Genomic DNA, 16,422 nt, shown 5'->3' with positions numbered 1-16,422 from the left:
ATTGAGAATCTCTGCAGCCCAGAGTGAGAATGTCAAAATTCATTAATCCGGGCCACCTTGATAATCCTTGTATTAATTGGAAAAAATAATTGGTGCTCATTTTATAGAGATAAGATTTTAATGAGGAAAGTCTAGTCCCGAGCCAAATCTTGGCTTATAGAAAATAAAATAAACTTACTGGGACAACCTAGCTCAAATCCAGGGCCTGAGAATCAAGCTATGCCATGCCACTGAGCTGTTGCACTCTTAAAGATATAAAAAGGATAACCAAATATAATCTTCGTTATAAAATATCTATTATATTCTTAATTATAAAAATAACAATTTTTTCCTTTCTAATACATCAGTCAGAAATTACATTGAATTGTTCATGAACTTTAGCTATTGTATTTCCTTGAATATTGGCTAGTGTTCCAATTACAGATTGTGTCATATCCTTCATATCGTTATATCTATGAAGTTCATCTAGAAGTTCCTGAGGATCTACATTCTTCTCAAGCTCTGCAATTACTTTATCAAGTGAATTTTCGAATGTATGTAACACATCCCAAACTTCCTTTATTCCCTGTTCAAAGAAAATTACATAATAAATAATTAAATAACCAATAAATTCCCTAAAAATTAAATTTCATTAATAGCTACAAAAAAATCATGATCCATATTAAAGTAAATGTAATATACATAACTCATTTTACATCTAATTTTTTCTTTCTTGTCTAAAGATCGTAATAAAACTTCAATAGTGTTTAACCTACCTTGTCCCAATAGTATTGGGTTATTCAAAATTATTCCAAAATACATAAATGAAAATCGGTCAATTAATTAAGCACTACAGTGTTGTTATTATAACCTATGATTGAAAAAAAAAATATTGTAATAATAGGAGGTCAAGATCTGGAATAAAGTAACTGATATAGTTAATATAGAATTACTAGGTAACACTTGATTTATTTAGTCATGCAATCCAAATTAACTGAAGAGAAATAAAATGCACACCAAATGTTAATTAAGTAATTTTTTTTACTGACAAAATAAATGTACTAGGCTAAACTATAACGATAATCAAACAATAAAGAAGTCATAAACACAAGATGCGTGGGTAGTGAGAACCATTGAGTCAAAAAAGAAATTAAACGCAAGGAAATTCAAATTAGATTAAAAAAATTAATTTTGTTGATAAAAGGTGTATAAAGTAATTATTTGGAACTAAACCAATTAATAAATGAAATTCAAACTAGTGCAGGCTAGCATCAACCTGAAAAAACTTATTAAAATTATTATTATATTTTCAGAACAAACCCTTAATGATTAACCCTAAACAATCTTTTCACACAACCTAAAAAATATCTGTGTAACTTATTACAAATGTTGGCTGTTATAAATTTTGTTTTAACTCTAAACTCACCTAACTAATCCTGAATTTTTATTTTAAATTAATTATAATTTAGAAACATAATCAGCCAACAATCACTTATAATTTACAAAGACAAGGTTTTTGTAAAGATATTAGTAGTAAAGTATTATTAGAAGCAATGCCTAAATGTCAGTTATTAACAACTTACTAAAATTTAAGCACTCAAGTCATAAAAAAATGGTATCTGACATTCATTGTGAAATGAAGATAAGGGAATCGACAGGTTATTTAGGGCTGATTGAATTGAATTTTTAGGAAATTTGTATCCTTACAAGAATAATATTAGTATTAAGTAATGGAAAGTGACACCAGATTGAAGATAAAACATTTTAAAATCATAAACCTTTTCAGTTACTATGTTTAATAATGGAGTGTCTCATTTATGTGATAGAAGCTGATTAACAGTTTTAATACCCTTGACTTAATGGCTCAAAAATGATTCAAGATTAAAAAGTGAAGTAATGATGACAATAAATTTATAACTCTGGATGCATTTCATTTACAGAAAACAGTGTAAAATTATATTATATTTAAAAATGGTTGGTAGTAATTACATGCCTGACATTTCTTCAACTTCTCCAATACTTCAGGATAATCAACAAGATTTAACTTTTTTAAAACTTTGAAATCCATTTACAAAATAGCGGGAGATTACATATAATCACGATTAGTATCGATGTTTGGGATTCAGATAAGAACCTCTGCTAGTAGAAAGGTTGCAAAGAGTAGAACTCAGAGGAGAAGCTGCTAAGAAAAGTGAAACCAGAAAGGTGGGCATAGAATACGAACATACTGGAGCCCATCACCCGATTCTACCTCTGTTCACATTTTTTTTCACTTCTTACCTGGTCATTTCTGTCACAGGGGAAGGGAGAGGGTTGTCTACTGGTAACCATCAGTTATTCACTCGAATGGTGGAACCACGAAATAAAAGTAGTCACGCTCAGGCGAGATTCGAATCGGCACCATTACAGTTGTCTTGTTCGCAAATCTAGGAAAGGAGGGCGTGGTCAACCCCTCTCTTTTTCGCTTCACTTACTGTCTGAAGGGGAGTAGGGAAGAAACGTAGTCTTAGAAATCTTCGCCCTCAATCACAGTACGTTAGAACGGAGAGTATTAAAATAGAAGTATTCAAAAATATAGGGTATTTGTCTCTTGGCTTTGTGGGTAACATATCTGCAGCCGACAGGGTTCGCTCTACATCCATATATCCGCGTAGGAGAAGGAAGGCAAAGCGTAGGTATGAAAAGTAATAAAGTAATAAAAAACATTAATATTCCGAAAGCAGAGGGATAAAAAGCTGGTACGACTAACAGTACGGTATACCAAACACTATATTTCTGTAGAACTGTGGATCTTTGTGAACACACATTGTTCCAAATAACACATTTGTAACTATTTCGACTTATAAAATTATTTACGGAGCGAAAACTTAAATAATACAAAAATAAATATGAGGATCGTCTCTTAATAAAATTGGAGCGATGGTAGCCACAAGCCTCCGGGTTACTCGTTTATTTTGTTCGATATATCACCTGCGTTCCTACAGGTCTTTTGAGCTCAATCAATTTGATTAAATAATCGAAGCGCGATGGAGCCATTCTTGTGATTTTTAAATAAAAATTGTCTTCCTTTTTTTTAAAAAATCAGATAGGTGGTGAGAAAGGAAAATTTTCTCAATGGAGCCGGCATTAGAATTTTTGCATCTCATAATATTTATACATTGTTAATGACTGAATCAAAAAGGAGAAATAAAGAATTTTATTGTATCTCAAAATTAAATTTCGCTCGAAATTTGCCATTTTGTACACCCTACCGCCTTGGGTGAGTGTCAAATTTATTCTGGGTCGACCATCTTGGTCAAAGTATGTTGAAATATTCCTCGCTGATAGTGGTGATTATCACTGAGGAACAAACTGTTTATCACGCCGCTTGTTTATGAACTCTTATAAGTCCACATTTCGCACGAATGTTTAATGCTTCACGTTTTTTCGCGAAAATATTGGAGTTGGTGTGAATATTAGGCATAGTCCAATGTGTGTGGCTACATTCAAAGGAAACATCCTGGGGCTTCCCTTAAATGTATTTCTGTTAGAAAGAACATTCAATAAACGTTAAGTTCTGTTTGGAAGCATTCTCGATGTTTCATCTAAAGGCAATCATAAACATGGTTGAGCAACTACCTTTAATGGTGTATGAACATTGTTCTTTATTTCTCGTGGTGTTAAAAAAAAAGTATACAGCTCATTGCTATTTAATTGCTTATACACAGCGTTGATTTATAACGTGCACCCGTAGCAATTGGAATGTCTTTGTATCTAATATTAGCATAAAGCTTTTAAAATTGGACAAGTGAAATTTCTTCAACTGTAATACGTTACAATTTCCAAAGGGGTATAAACTACCACGAAAAGGTACGTCAAAAAATGTTTTGATAGGTGTTTTAGGAGTAACTACTCATTGGATTAAAAAAACCCGAAACAATTTTTACATTAAACAAACTTTGGTCAAAACTTCGTATGGTCATGAGTACTGAGGTCTACAGAGTCTACCCAAAGTTCAGGGAGATAACCTCTCCTAGTAAGGTCGAGGCGAGGGCAGGATATTTGCTCAAAAGTTATTTTAAATACCAAATAAGTTGGAAAATTTAAGATTTGACAACATATACCAAACTTGCAAAAATCGTGGTGAAAAATGTTGATCAAAGAGAGTATTATTCCCAAAATACTTAAATTGTAATACATTATTGGTGTTAAGTACCTTTAATACCTACGTATCATATGAAATGAAAGTTTTCCTGGCTTGTGTAGGTAACTAATGAATCTCATGGTATCATGATGACAAATAATATCGTACTCGACTCTCGACTTATTTTGCGGACATTTGAACGGACACAACAGATCTTGGTTCTTACTATCAAGACGAAGATATGACCAAAGTTTCATTAATGTACAATCTGTCCTGTACTTATCCACAATAGGAACAAAACGACAATGACGATTTTTATGAAACTATCCAAAAGTCTTCTTTTAAAGCCATTTAAATTTTCATATTCACTGACTCACAAAAATATTCTAATTTTCATTTTTAATTCAAGATAACTCCTGAAAAAATAAGACAAAATGAATAAAAGACCAATAAAAAGATACACGCCTTTAAGTCTACTGGATGTAGATTAATGTAGTTGCAAGTATTATTATGGGAAATTGGTTGAATCATTGAGCGAGCTTCTCTTCAATGTACGTATCACAGTCTCTACTGCCTTTTCTGTACGCCATGAATTATTTATTCTGTAATGCCAGAATTTAATTACTAAGAAGTTTCTTAATCTAGTCACATATGAGATCTCTTTGTAATTGACTCGTCCTTTATCGATGCCCAAAGACTATTAACAATAAGAATTAGATTTGAATTCTCTTATCAATTCTAGATTATTTTCAACTATAATTTATTATCTTTAATCCTATAGTACGATGTCATTTTCACTGAAATTTCTTGTTAAACCTTTAATGATCTCGTGTGGAAACAATATTGGTGGTAAAATATGACTTCTAATATGATATTTCTAAAATCTAAGTACTTAGACATAACTAATGAGAATATCTTTTCCTCAGTTCAAAGGCAATTTCATAGATGGGTAGCCCCTACCCTCAAGGTTTTATACAAAAGAAAACGTGAAATGGGTCCAGAGCCAATCTCTAGGAGAAGTGATTTTATTGAATGGTAATTTTTAAGCATTTAAAATGTTGGAATAACTTTCATGCAATAGTTTTTGTGAAATATTAATGTATCCAATTTGTAACAGGAATTACAAAGCTGAAATCTATGCTTTTGGAAAACGCTTAGGGGAAGATTTTAGGGAAGAGTTATTACGTGAAGCATTTACTGAAAAATCATTTATAAATCTGGAAGCAGAAAAATTAAAGAAAGTTGGAGTTGACCCTCAACTTGATATGAAAGATAATTCTAATTTTTCTGTAGAAGGGGAAAAATTTATAAGTCAATGTGTTCTTCAGTACTTAGTCACGGTTCTACCCTCTCTTCCATCTGAACATATCAAGTAAGATCTCAACTTATTTTAAATATTTGTTAATAAAAAAAAAAAAGTTTGTGCTGATGGATTGAATTTTTTTTCATTTTAATGATTCTTTCATCTATCTATTTTAGATCAATACATAATTTCTTAGTATCTGATGAAAAGCTATCTACTGTTTCTAAAAATATTGGTATAGATGATCTTGTTTTGAGTGCCGTAAGTATCCTTGATTGTTTATTGAAATAAGTAAAAATATTCCATTTAGTTTTCAGAAATATTTTTTATTTTCATTATTGTCGCCTAAGTTTTGGTTTAAATGTTTCAGGAACTTAAAAATTAATTATTTTTCTTTCAAACTTGCAATTTGGAGTTGTATTTCGTAGTTAATGTGTTTATTGATAATTGTTATTTATTTTGAAATTAATAAGAAGCATGTATTTACTACTGCTTATATTTTCAGAACTAGACTGCCTAATTTCATTGTTTAAGCCCCATTTCTTCAGTAGATATAAGGCTGATTACTTTGTATAAGTGGTTTTCAATTTTTCAGGAATATCCCCCCGAAGAGTGTACACTGAGCCGAACTTTAAAGGGTGTTATTCATGCATTAGTCTTAAGTAGTGGGGAAGAAAGAGCTTCAAAATTTGTTAAGGACTTCATAGTAACTCAGCTCTGTGAGGAAGATATCACTCCTTTATGTACCCCAGAAAACCCAATTGAAAAATTGAAATCAACTGTAGGAACAAATATAGAATCTAGAATTATTGTTGAAAGTGCACAAAATTCACTTTTAGCTAATTATCAAGTTGGTATATACCAGGAAAAGAAACTTATTGGAAGAGGTATTACTATTCTTGATTTCTCTGTTAATATCTAAATATTAAGGTGTGTGTGTGTTTTCATGTTAGAGGAAGGAAATCCTTTGGAAGGAAGAGTTTAATCACCACTCTCCCAGAGAGCTATTTGCCATGGCAATCATGCAATCTTAAAATTTTCTTAAGGAATTTCTCTCAGATCTAAGTGTGATTTTAAATTACGTGTTTACTATGAAATCATGTAAATTAAAGCCATGTCCATTCTGTGACAACTAGTACCCAATAGGATATTAAATTAATGCTCATTAAGGGGCATGCAGAACTGTTAAAAATATTATATCTTGGTTAGCTGGTTTCAAGTCCTCAGAAAATCTAAGCTGTTTAAACCAATTACCAGAACTGACTATTTGTATGCTTCATAATTTTTTGGCTATTCAAGAGTAGTATGGTCACTTAGACAATGGAATAATAGATGGAGAATGTAGTTTTACAGGGACAGTATGTTGTGATTTAGAAGGAAACTATGTTTTGGAAAATTAAGAGTTGATTGTATGTAATTATAGACTGTTGTAAGATAGTACATGTGGCAGTCAATAAAGGAATAAAATAATAAAGATTAACTATTTATCAATAACCAATGTTTTGGCCACTTTACCAGGCTAAATGGGGACAAGATACAACTATTGTAAATATGATGAAATGATCAGAATATAAATCAATAGAGTGTAAAAATTTATATATAATAAAGAGGAAACTAAAAAAATTATAAATATTAATGATTTAAATACTAATAAATAAAAAGTAAAAAATGAGTAGTGAAATAATACTGAGTAGAAGTAGTAACAGATATGGTTGTTAAAATCATTGTATTGTTTATATTTCATAAGATTTGAGTGTTAGTTAAATGATTTTAACAGGTAAACGCCACTACATAATTTCCACAAAATGCACTTAAAGCATCCTACATTTCAAAACCAAAAGAATGGAGAAAAAGGGTGTCCTTTTCCGCCATGTTGGGTTTGGTTCAATTTTAAGCTTTGAGATATGTAAACTTCTAGGCCTGGGAAACCACTAATTTAGACAGAACAGTAAACATTGATGTTTTTATTCCATTTTTGCTATTTTTATTTTTAAAATTTTCTGAAAATCCTGCATTAATTTTATTTTTTAATTAATTAAAAAAAAACAACGATAATATATATTGATAAAGTTGTATTAAATAAATTTTTTTTTTTTGTGAAATAAAGTAACTTGATTTATTGAATTGTGTTGTTTCCTACTGATTTTCGGAACCATACAATTGAATTTTTTTATATTTTTAAAGTCTATATACTTTATTATCAAAAGTAGAGTATGAGACTTTGTTGGTTTCAAAAACTTTACAAAGATCTTTGTGAGTCCATTTTCTTGTAGTTAAATTGATCATTATTGACCTGATGTTGCAACGTAATATAATATTCTGAATGATATTTACTGGAAGCAGTTCATGCAATTTGGCATTGTGCTGCCTTCTAAATTTTTCAGATAACTGATCTTTTCTTCATTCCAAATATTTTACACAATACTTGATTATCAAAAACCCTAGAACTTTGTTCCTCCCTTGATATACGAGGCCATGTCTTGCATCCAAAAAGAACAGTAGGAAGGATAATGGTTTTCCAAATTCTAACTTTTAAGTTCCTGGAAAGAAGTTTAATAACAAGCATTTTCCGCATATGTTTCCTCATCAATTTAATTTTTTCTTACAATTTCTTTTAAACTACAGCTACTGTAGGTTCTAGATATTTAAACCTCTACATCTATCTATTCAAATGTTTATCCTTTCTGTTGCCAACCATATATTTTGTTTTAATACATATATATATATATATAAAACAAAATTATTAAAATTATATATATATAAATATAATACAGCTCCTAGCGGTCGAAAGAACCAAAATAATTTTTGAGATATAAATAAAATTGATGAACTACACCATTGTATTCTTTTTTTTTGTGTAACTTTTTCTGATTCACAAAAATGGACTGAGGACTGATTGTAATAAGTATCATTTAATCTCATTTTTTCCTGGAGGTCATAAAATGTTTTGTTATTCTTAACTAGTCGAATCATGGATTACGCTTAGGAAATTTCTGCAATCTACTAATGTGGTTTTAGCTGAAATCATTGAATTATTGGTATAAAATTTCCATTATAGCAAATATTAGAGAAAAAGTGTAGTTCATCATTATTTGTTTATGAAGATAATAAATTTGATAGTTTGGACTAACTTACTCAAAAAATTTACTTTGTTTTTTTCTCTAAAGGATGCGGAGAAAGCCCTTGGATAGCTGAAGAAATGGCTGCTCTTGATGCACTTTGGCGATTATGGGGTATACCTTCAAATAAGAAACCTTTTCCTATTAAATCACAAAAACTTGCAAGCAATGTAAATATGTAATATGAATTTATAAAATGTATTATACAAACAATGTAAATAATTTCAATACATCAATTCTTTTTATGTGTAATTAGTTAATAAATTTTATTGAAATGTGAATTTTCAGATGTAAATTTCTTTTTCTTTCCTTATTGAAATAAAAGCTTACCATTTTATAGAAATAAAGTCAAGGTTTCTTTTGGGATTTTGTTGTTTGATATTGTTATTTGGAGATGGTAAATCTGCGACATTTCTGAGATTGGTTTGTTACCTGTGACAATTTAAATAGTTATTTGGGATGAGAAGTGCTATTATAAGGTCGATACTGCTTTATAACTACTAATTAACACAGTTGTAACTAATTTAAAACTTTGGCCTTGAAATAGTCCAACTGTAATTTTCATGAGAAAAGTTTCATTTTTGTAAATTAAAAAAAATGTAAGCATGTAAGCAGCAGAAACTCAATTCGATTACTAGAATGGCACTAGAAGACAATGAGCTCGCTCGAAGTTTATTTTTTCACAATTGTTATTACCATGGCAGACAATTAAAAATCAAGTAGGCCCATTTTTTTTAAAAATAACTTCATGTGTCATGTTGAGAGAGGATCTTGTAATCCAAAAAGAATTAATTGGAAATTCATAACCATCGAATTTAACTTATTTTCAACAATTGAATAAATCTCTTTTTGGAAGAAATTGGTTTTTCTTTACTGGTTTCTGAGACTTGAACACTATATTGTTAAAGGAACATTGATTTTGAGGTACTAAAAATTGTAGAAACCAATCCTCTAGAGCTTTGGAGATAAGAGGTAGTTGAGGAGGGGTAATAAAAAGATGGATACAAATTAGTTTCTGCCACAAAACATATTTTTTGGACTCCAATGCAACCAACAAATTTTCACACCAGACATTAGTTTAGTCTATCATAAGAAACAATATAATAACAGAGCTCCTCTAACTGTACTCGTGTACAGATAGGACTTTCTCAACCAATATTTTTTTCAACTTAAATTTAAGACTCATGGGTATTTTGCTAGTCCAACTTTCTGGTTATTAGAGTATTGTTTAATTGTGCAGTAATTGAATGTAATATATTAATTAATTGAAAATACAAGTGTATTATAATTTTATTTCTATAAAATCAATCAAATAAAATTTGCCAAACTTGAACTAAAATGATTTATTTTAAAGATAAGTAGTTCTTCAGATTTCTATAGTAATTTTCAAGTGGTTGTCGTAGTACTCTTAGTATTATAATGTGATTATTACTTTTTAAAAGTTTAATATTAAACAGAACTAAATAGCTTCTATGATGCACATAAAATTTGAAATACTCTTAATGGATTGATTTGGTTTTGCTATACTGAAGCTGCAGGCTATGTAGAGATGGGTTGAATAGAGCATATCCTCTCCATCCCTTGGCGATTCTACTCGTATACTCTTGAGTCTATGTGCATCACTGCATACATAGTCAACATTATCTTTCATATGGATAATATGAAACTCTGTGCAGTCAATCTAAAGGTTGTGTATATTCTCATTTCTTTTTCGGAATATGTAGCTTTGCAATGGCAGTCTTTACCCTACGATCATTAAACATGCATAAACAAACATATCCTTTTCAGTGGAGGTCTGGCATATACTAACTTTATAAATGAATTTTAAAGTTCCCATACCTGGATCTTGTTTTACATACTAAAAAAAAAGAAAAGAAGCCTATTGAGCCGCCTGCTACATTTATGTTGATATTTTTGTGATAAGATGTATGTATGATTTTCAGCTAGTTATCTAATTTCTCGTACAATTAATGTTGACTTTGCAGATTGGATCGCTAATATTTTTTATAAATAGCTACTCAGCAATCTTCCAATTCCAGGAAATCCCAAACAAATAACAAAAATTATCAGGTTTCCTAGGAATCATATATACTTTGATGGTCCACAATCAATTATAAAGTTTATGATTTCTATAATTTTCAACAAACAAATTTCTTTTAAATGCCAGTGGAACTTCTCTTTCCAATGATTTTAGAAAACTGAGTAATTAGTCATAAAGAGTAACACAATAATTATATAAAAAGGCTATTTTCAATACTCCAAAACTAAGGTAGATAGATTTAAATGATTTTCATTGACAAAGAAAAAAAAACAACTTATCTCCAGCGATAGATAAAGTTCTAAATATCTGCCTCAATAATTTAACCCTGAGATAAACAATTATTTTCTTGTGCCCACACATCCATTATTTTTACTCACATTCACCTTCTTACGTAACCAATATGGCAGTGTTAATTTTCTAACTAAATTAGGACAAAACAAAACAAAATAGGTATATGGTACCTTTTTTAATGAAGGTACTGTCCAATATGAATAAAAACATTTCATATTATTATCATATTTAACAGTCTGTAATTGATACATATGAGCTAAAGTTAAATAAAATCTAAATGTAATAATATTTAAGCTGTCATTTTTTCAACAAATGATTTATACAATAATAGGAAAAATATAGGTGGAAATATGTAGACTTACATGTAATCATGATTTCCACAGCAATATCTACTAACAGGTTTGACATATCCATTCATTTTAAAAATGAGGACATGAATATAAAATTGGCTATATAGAATCGGCTTTATTTAAAATTAAAAAGATTGGATATTTGTTCAAAATTGAATTTAATATTATTTTACAAAAACTAAATATGATAACAGTTGTTTGATTAAAACAGTAAAAGTCAAAACCAAACCTTTAATTAAGTGAAAATCTTCTCTAGTTTTTGTGAATGGTATACAACAGCAAATGTTATTTTCACTGACACAGAGCAAGTTTCTAAAAATAATTAAACTTTTAAGAAAGAAGCTTTGACACATAAAATAAAATGGAAGGAACTAAAGAAGGCAAGAAAGAAAGGCTTGTAAGTAAAATATTTACAGTTGAGGATTATTAAGCTTTCCTTAAAATAATGAATTTTTCATAGATATCAACATAATAGGTGATCCAATATTTATAAATTTCTCAACAACAAAACACCTTGAACTATTCCATAACTGAAGTTGTTGAAGATTGAAACTGTTTTTTTTTCTCCATAGCAGCTTTGATTCTTTCCATTCTTCTTTCTTCAGCTAACAACCTGTTCCTCATCATTCGGGCCTTTTGCTCTTCTGTAAGAACTGGTTCCTTTGGTTTGTCATTGAGTAAGTCATCAAAAGGATCATGAACAACTGGTTCAGGATCATCAGGAAATGTCTGTGACATGGTATCTTCTAAGCCCAATCGAATTCTACTCACATGAACCATAACATTTTTCTTTGAGCCAATATCTTCTATTCTGTCTATACAATCATCAAAAGACATTTTCGGAAAAAGCCTATGTGCCCAATGTTCAAGGGTTTTCATTACTTTATCAAGATCTTCTTTCTCATGGCCTTTACCTTTTAATTTGACACCTTTAAAAACATCTTCTAATATTCCAATACCGCGTGGTCCTGTTAATCGTGTGGCATCAAGTTTGGGTTGTGGTCTAGCAACAACTTTCTTAGGTTTTACTATCCTCTTAGTCTCTTGATCAGAAGTCTCCTTTTCATTAGCTTCACTTAAATCTGCGTTAACCTCATTAGATATATCTTCATTTGGCTCCTGAATAGTTTCTATTAAATCATCCTCAGTCCCAAAAATTTCATTAAAATCGTCATCCATATTCAACCAAGACTATGAGTAGGCCAAAACCAAATAATATACAAATAACAAATATTTCCCGCCATCAATGACCGTACAAAGAGATCACTTAGTGACTGAACGGCAAAAGGACAATTGTATTTCTTTAGCTGTAGTGTTGAGCATTTGTCAGTTCCTTTATATTCAGTGACTTATTCGATCATTTTTTATTTATTTTTTTAAATAGATTTATTCTTTCAAAATTGGTGACGTAAGTATTCATGACATCATGTGTTTTCGAGAATTTCAATATGATTTTAAACACAAACTCCATTGTCTTTTATCTAATTTCGACTAACTTTTGATTAAAAAATTGAATACAGTTCCATCAAATCTATGCGACAATAATGGTATTTCACTACTGTATCATTTATACTGTTAATCCGCCGAACTAAGATAGAATGCCGAGCATTCCCGAAAGGAGATGGATGCGACCGATGTCTACTCAGATGTTTATGTACTAGGAATTAGTACATGGGTTGAATAGATATATCAATGTTTTTTAATTAGTTAATTGAAATTGTACATAAATATCCATTTTCTCAAAGAAAAATATCAATACTATAATCGTGTATTCTCTTTTAGAAAAAATAATCCTTAATTTAAATTTCGAGTAGCACTTCAATTTATATTTGTGTAAAGTTGCTTTTGGTTAGCCCACATTAAATTAAGTTTAATCATAGCTTTAGTTCAGCATTCTTTCCTAGACAGCAAAGCTTTAATTGTTTTATTTCTCTATTTTTTAAAAGAAAACATTTAATTGAACCTACTTTTTCACATTCGATTTTTTAAATAACCTTTTCAAATTATAAAATTTATTTATTAAGTGTTATTAAAACTTGGCGAACAAATGAGTAGATAAACAATTAATAATTTATATTTTGGAAGTTCGTAATAAAACAATTAATTATAAATATAATTAGTAAATTAAATTAAAATTCATTATGTATCTGTTTTTTTTACCAGGCTTTCATAATTTATTTTTCTTTTGACAGCCAATGTCTTTATAGTTTGCTGATACGGGTTGAAAACACTATTTATAACTTTTAATATCTTTTCGTTGCTCGATTGTTTTACTAATTCCGTTCATGGTGTTGATAACAATTACATTTGTGAATCAGATTAGTTAGGTCATCGTGGTTTGGTCCCATTCCTGTACACTCTAAAACATTCGTCATTCGTTATATCAATTGAATATATCAATAATTTAATTAATGTAATATCACTTATACTATATCACCATGAAAATATATACACTCGGTGGGACGGAATGTACTAGCGTATCTGCCTAAACACATGGGTTGATGATAGAGTTTACGTCTATAAATACCGAAGCTTGTTACAGTATATTGTTCGGTGCAATCCACTGCACGTTACGGTTCCTTATAAGTACTTACAAGACTCCTTTTACGCATCGGTAAATATCAATATTCATTGAACTCCCTGGATCTATGCGTGGAAACATAAAGAAAGTAAATCCACGTATTTTTAGAAGAGTTTTGAGTTTCTTCCGGGCATGTAAGGCAAGTTTTATATTTTTAGATATCAACCCCATTAACTACCAACTTTTGCGTTTAAATAAGTATGTTTATATCTCTCAAAAGATTCTCATGGGCAGTAGTAAGGAAGTCCTCTCGTCCTAACATCTCTTATATACGAGGGTAAGTGAATTATTATCCGCAATATAGTTATAAAATTTTATTGTAATCAAATAGGAAACTTACAAGTAAATCATTTTTCGACATAGTTCCCTTGCTTTTCAATACACTTCGTCCATCGTTGTACAAGATTTATGATGTCCAATGTTGTACAACCCTCATAAAAGAAGGTTTTCGGTTGAGCTGCGAGCCAGGAATGCACAGCTTCTTTCATTGCTTCGTCCGAGGTAAATCGACGGTCCCTTAATGCCTCTTAGAGTGGACCAAGTGGTATTCAGAAGAGGCAAGATCGGGACTATATGGAGGATTAGCCAGTGCTTAAAAATTTAGTTTCTGGAGCGTTTTAGCAGTGTGGGGAGCAGTGCGCGAACGGGCATTGTCCTGTAACAACACAACACCTTTTGACAGCAGTCCCCGGCGTTTGCTTCGAATTGCAGGCTTTAGCTTGGCAGTAAACATCTCACATTAACTTACACTGTTTATTGTTGTTCCCCTTTCCTCATAATGTTCCAGTACTGGACCTTGTGAGTCCCAAAAAACTGTAAGCATCAGTTTTCCTGTGGACGGTTGGGTCTTGAAATTTTTCTGGCACAGCGAATTTGGATGTTTCCATTCCATACTCTGCCGTTTACTCTCCGGCCTGTAATGATGGATCCATGTTTTGTCATCAGTAATAATCCTGCCTAAGAGTTGTACTGTTCGTTATCATAGCGATACAAATGTTTTTGGCAGGTGCTCAAGCACGTTTGTTTATGCAACTGTGTGAAATGTTTTGGGACCCATCTTGCATAAACCTTGTGAAACCCAATTCCGTTGTTGATGATTTCGTAGGCAAAACCATGATTAATTTGCAGACGATGTGCCACTTCGTCAATAGTTACTCGTCTGCCTTAGAGCACCATTTCACTTGTACACTCAATGGTTCCTTCATTTGTGGGGGTATAAGGTCGTCCGGCTCCTTTATCGTGCGTAACACTTGTGCGACCATTTTTAATCCATTCGTAGACACTCCGTAGTGGCAAAACACTGTTCCCGCACTGTGCCGAAAGATTTCGATAATTTCGGCTCCTGATGCGCCTTCCGACCACAAAAAACGGATCACTGAACGTTGCTCTTCTTTGTTGCAAATAGAAAGTGGAGCAGCCATGATTAACAGCTCAATATCAATAACGAAACTAACCTACAGCTTGAAACTTGCATAGACACAATAACAAATAAGCAAAGCATGCGGCATCAACGCAAAACGACAGTGCTACCAACATAAACAAAAACATAACTAGATTTTGGATAAATATTAACTTACCCTCGTAATATTAAAACTAAAGTAGCCATGCTAGTACATTCTCTCAGGGCGGCTATTCCCGTGTTTTAAAAATAAAATAGATTTTTCTGTAATTTGCGATTGTTTATTACCATAATATAAAATAATTTAAATTAAAATTTAATTTTGAGAATTCGGATAGGTCAAATGGTTTATTTTATTTTTAACCATTCTGTGCTCAATCTTTTTTAGTACAAAATATTCAATAATCAATGGATGTAAATTATGATTTATGAGCCGTATAGAGATTCAAATGTGCTATATTCACATTTCTTCACTTCCAGAGAAAACACTAAGTTGAAGAGAGATTGCCAGGTAGCTGTGCGAGAATAGCAAGAACAGTGGCTGGCTCTTGGGAGACGGGGACGGATCCGACTTGGAATTTTACCAATTTTTGCCAGTTAAAAAGGTCATATACTAATGGCTTATTCAGTTTTTTGTATTGAAATTAATCCAACCCTTGGTTGGTGTAAACAATGGAAGACAGCGCTGATATTTATCTAAATTGGTTATCTAAATGCTGGGTGACCTCTGTTCTTTTTTTTTTACTTTGTGAAATCCACCTTTTTTTTTTTTTTGCCCAGGACTCATTGGAGTCTTATTCTGCCTAACCATGGTTGGGGGTCAAAGTTTTTCATTTTGTGGGACATGTGAACAATGAAAAAAGCCAACAACTCCAGGCCGGATTCGAACCGGCACCGCCAGTAGACATCAGATTGGTAAGACTGTGTCTAACCACTGAGCTACTGGCGGTCCCGAAATCCACCTTATGCCTATGGATGAGAAAATCTTCTATAATGTCTAATGCCAATGAAATTGTTTATCCCACAAATCTACTTTATTTGGCTTTTGTTCTCATAAAAATTCAGACCTGCAATATTCAAGAATCTGATAGCGAGTTGATATTTTTCGGTATTCTATTATTAGTAATTCTGTCTCATATCCATATATATTTTTTTTTAAATTGATAGATTTATTTATTGATAGATATTACAATCTGCCACACAGTTGTGGGCAATAGGTAATATTGATGAATGATC

General features: G+C 31.2%; 3 protein-coding genes and 1 non-coding gene across 5 annotated transcripts in view; 2 read left to right on the top strand and 2 right to left on the bottom strand.

Annotated features, from left to right (window-relative positions):
- Positions 1 to 279: 279 nt before the first annotated feature.
- LOC106692503 (uncharacterized) lies at positions 280 to 2,291 on the bottom strand. The gene is made up of 2 exons (XR_010843858.1): positions 1,973 to 2,291; positions 280 to 565 (listed from the first exon to the last, which is right to left on the bottom strand). It is a non-coding gene; the product is annotated as an uncharacterized protein (transcript).
- Positions 2,292 to 4,780: 2,489 nt separating this feature from the next.
- mRpL44 (mitochondrial ribosomal protein L44) lies at positions 4,781 to 8,805 on the top strand. 2 transcript variants are annotated; one of them, XM_067049015.1, is made up of 6 exons: positions 4,781 to 4,948; positions 5,029 to 5,137; positions 5,220 to 5,474; positions 5,582 to 5,666; positions 6,001 to 6,292; positions 8,573 to 8,805. In XM_067049015.1, exons 1-6 carry the CDS (start codon positions 4,888 to 4,890, stop codon positions 8,704 to 8,706), a joined length of 936 nt encoding a protein of 311 aa, XP_066905116.1. In that variant the 5' UTR covers positions 4,781 to 4,887; the 3' UTR covers positions 8,707 to 8,805. The 2 variants fall into 2 exon arrangements, with proteins under 2 accessions (XP_066905116.1, XP_014293962.1); XM_014438476.3 differs by having other exon boundaries at positions 4,782 to 4,951.
- A 2,323-nt stretch (positions 8,806 to 11,128) lies between these two features.
- LOC106692500 (calcium-binding mitochondrial carrier protein SCaMC-2-A) overlaps positions 11,129 to 16,422 on the top strand; it is a 26,662-nt gene continuing 21,368 nt past the window's right edge. Inside the window, exon 1 of the mRNA XM_014438477.3 lies at positions 11,129 to 11,603. Coding sequence (XP_014293963.1) covers positions 11,568 to 11,603 — 36 coding nt within the window. The 5' untranslated portion in view covers positions 11,129 to 11,567. The remainder of the gene's footprint in view (positions 11,604 to 16,422) is intronic.
- On the bottom strand, positions 11,639 to 12,600 carry LOC106692501 (TIMELESS-interacting protein). The gene has a single exon (XM_014438478.3). The coding sequence runs from the start codon at positions 12,383 to 12,385 to the stop codon at positions 11,726 to 11,728; it is 660 nt and encodes a 219-aa protein (XP_014293964.1). The 5' UTR covers positions 12,386 to 12,600; the 3' UTR covers positions 11,639 to 11,725.

Source organism: Halyomorpha halys, unplaced genomic scaffold (genome assembly GCF_000696795.3).
Source record: "Halyomorpha halys isolate HHAL.00 unplaced genomic scaffold, Hhal_1.1 Scaffold58.1, whole genome shotgun sequence".
Classification (NCBI taxonomy): Eukaryota; Metazoa; Arthropoda; class Insecta; order Hemiptera; family Pentatomidae; genus Halyomorpha; species Halyomorpha halys.
This window is presented reverse-complemented; position numbering and strand designations above follow the sequence as displayed.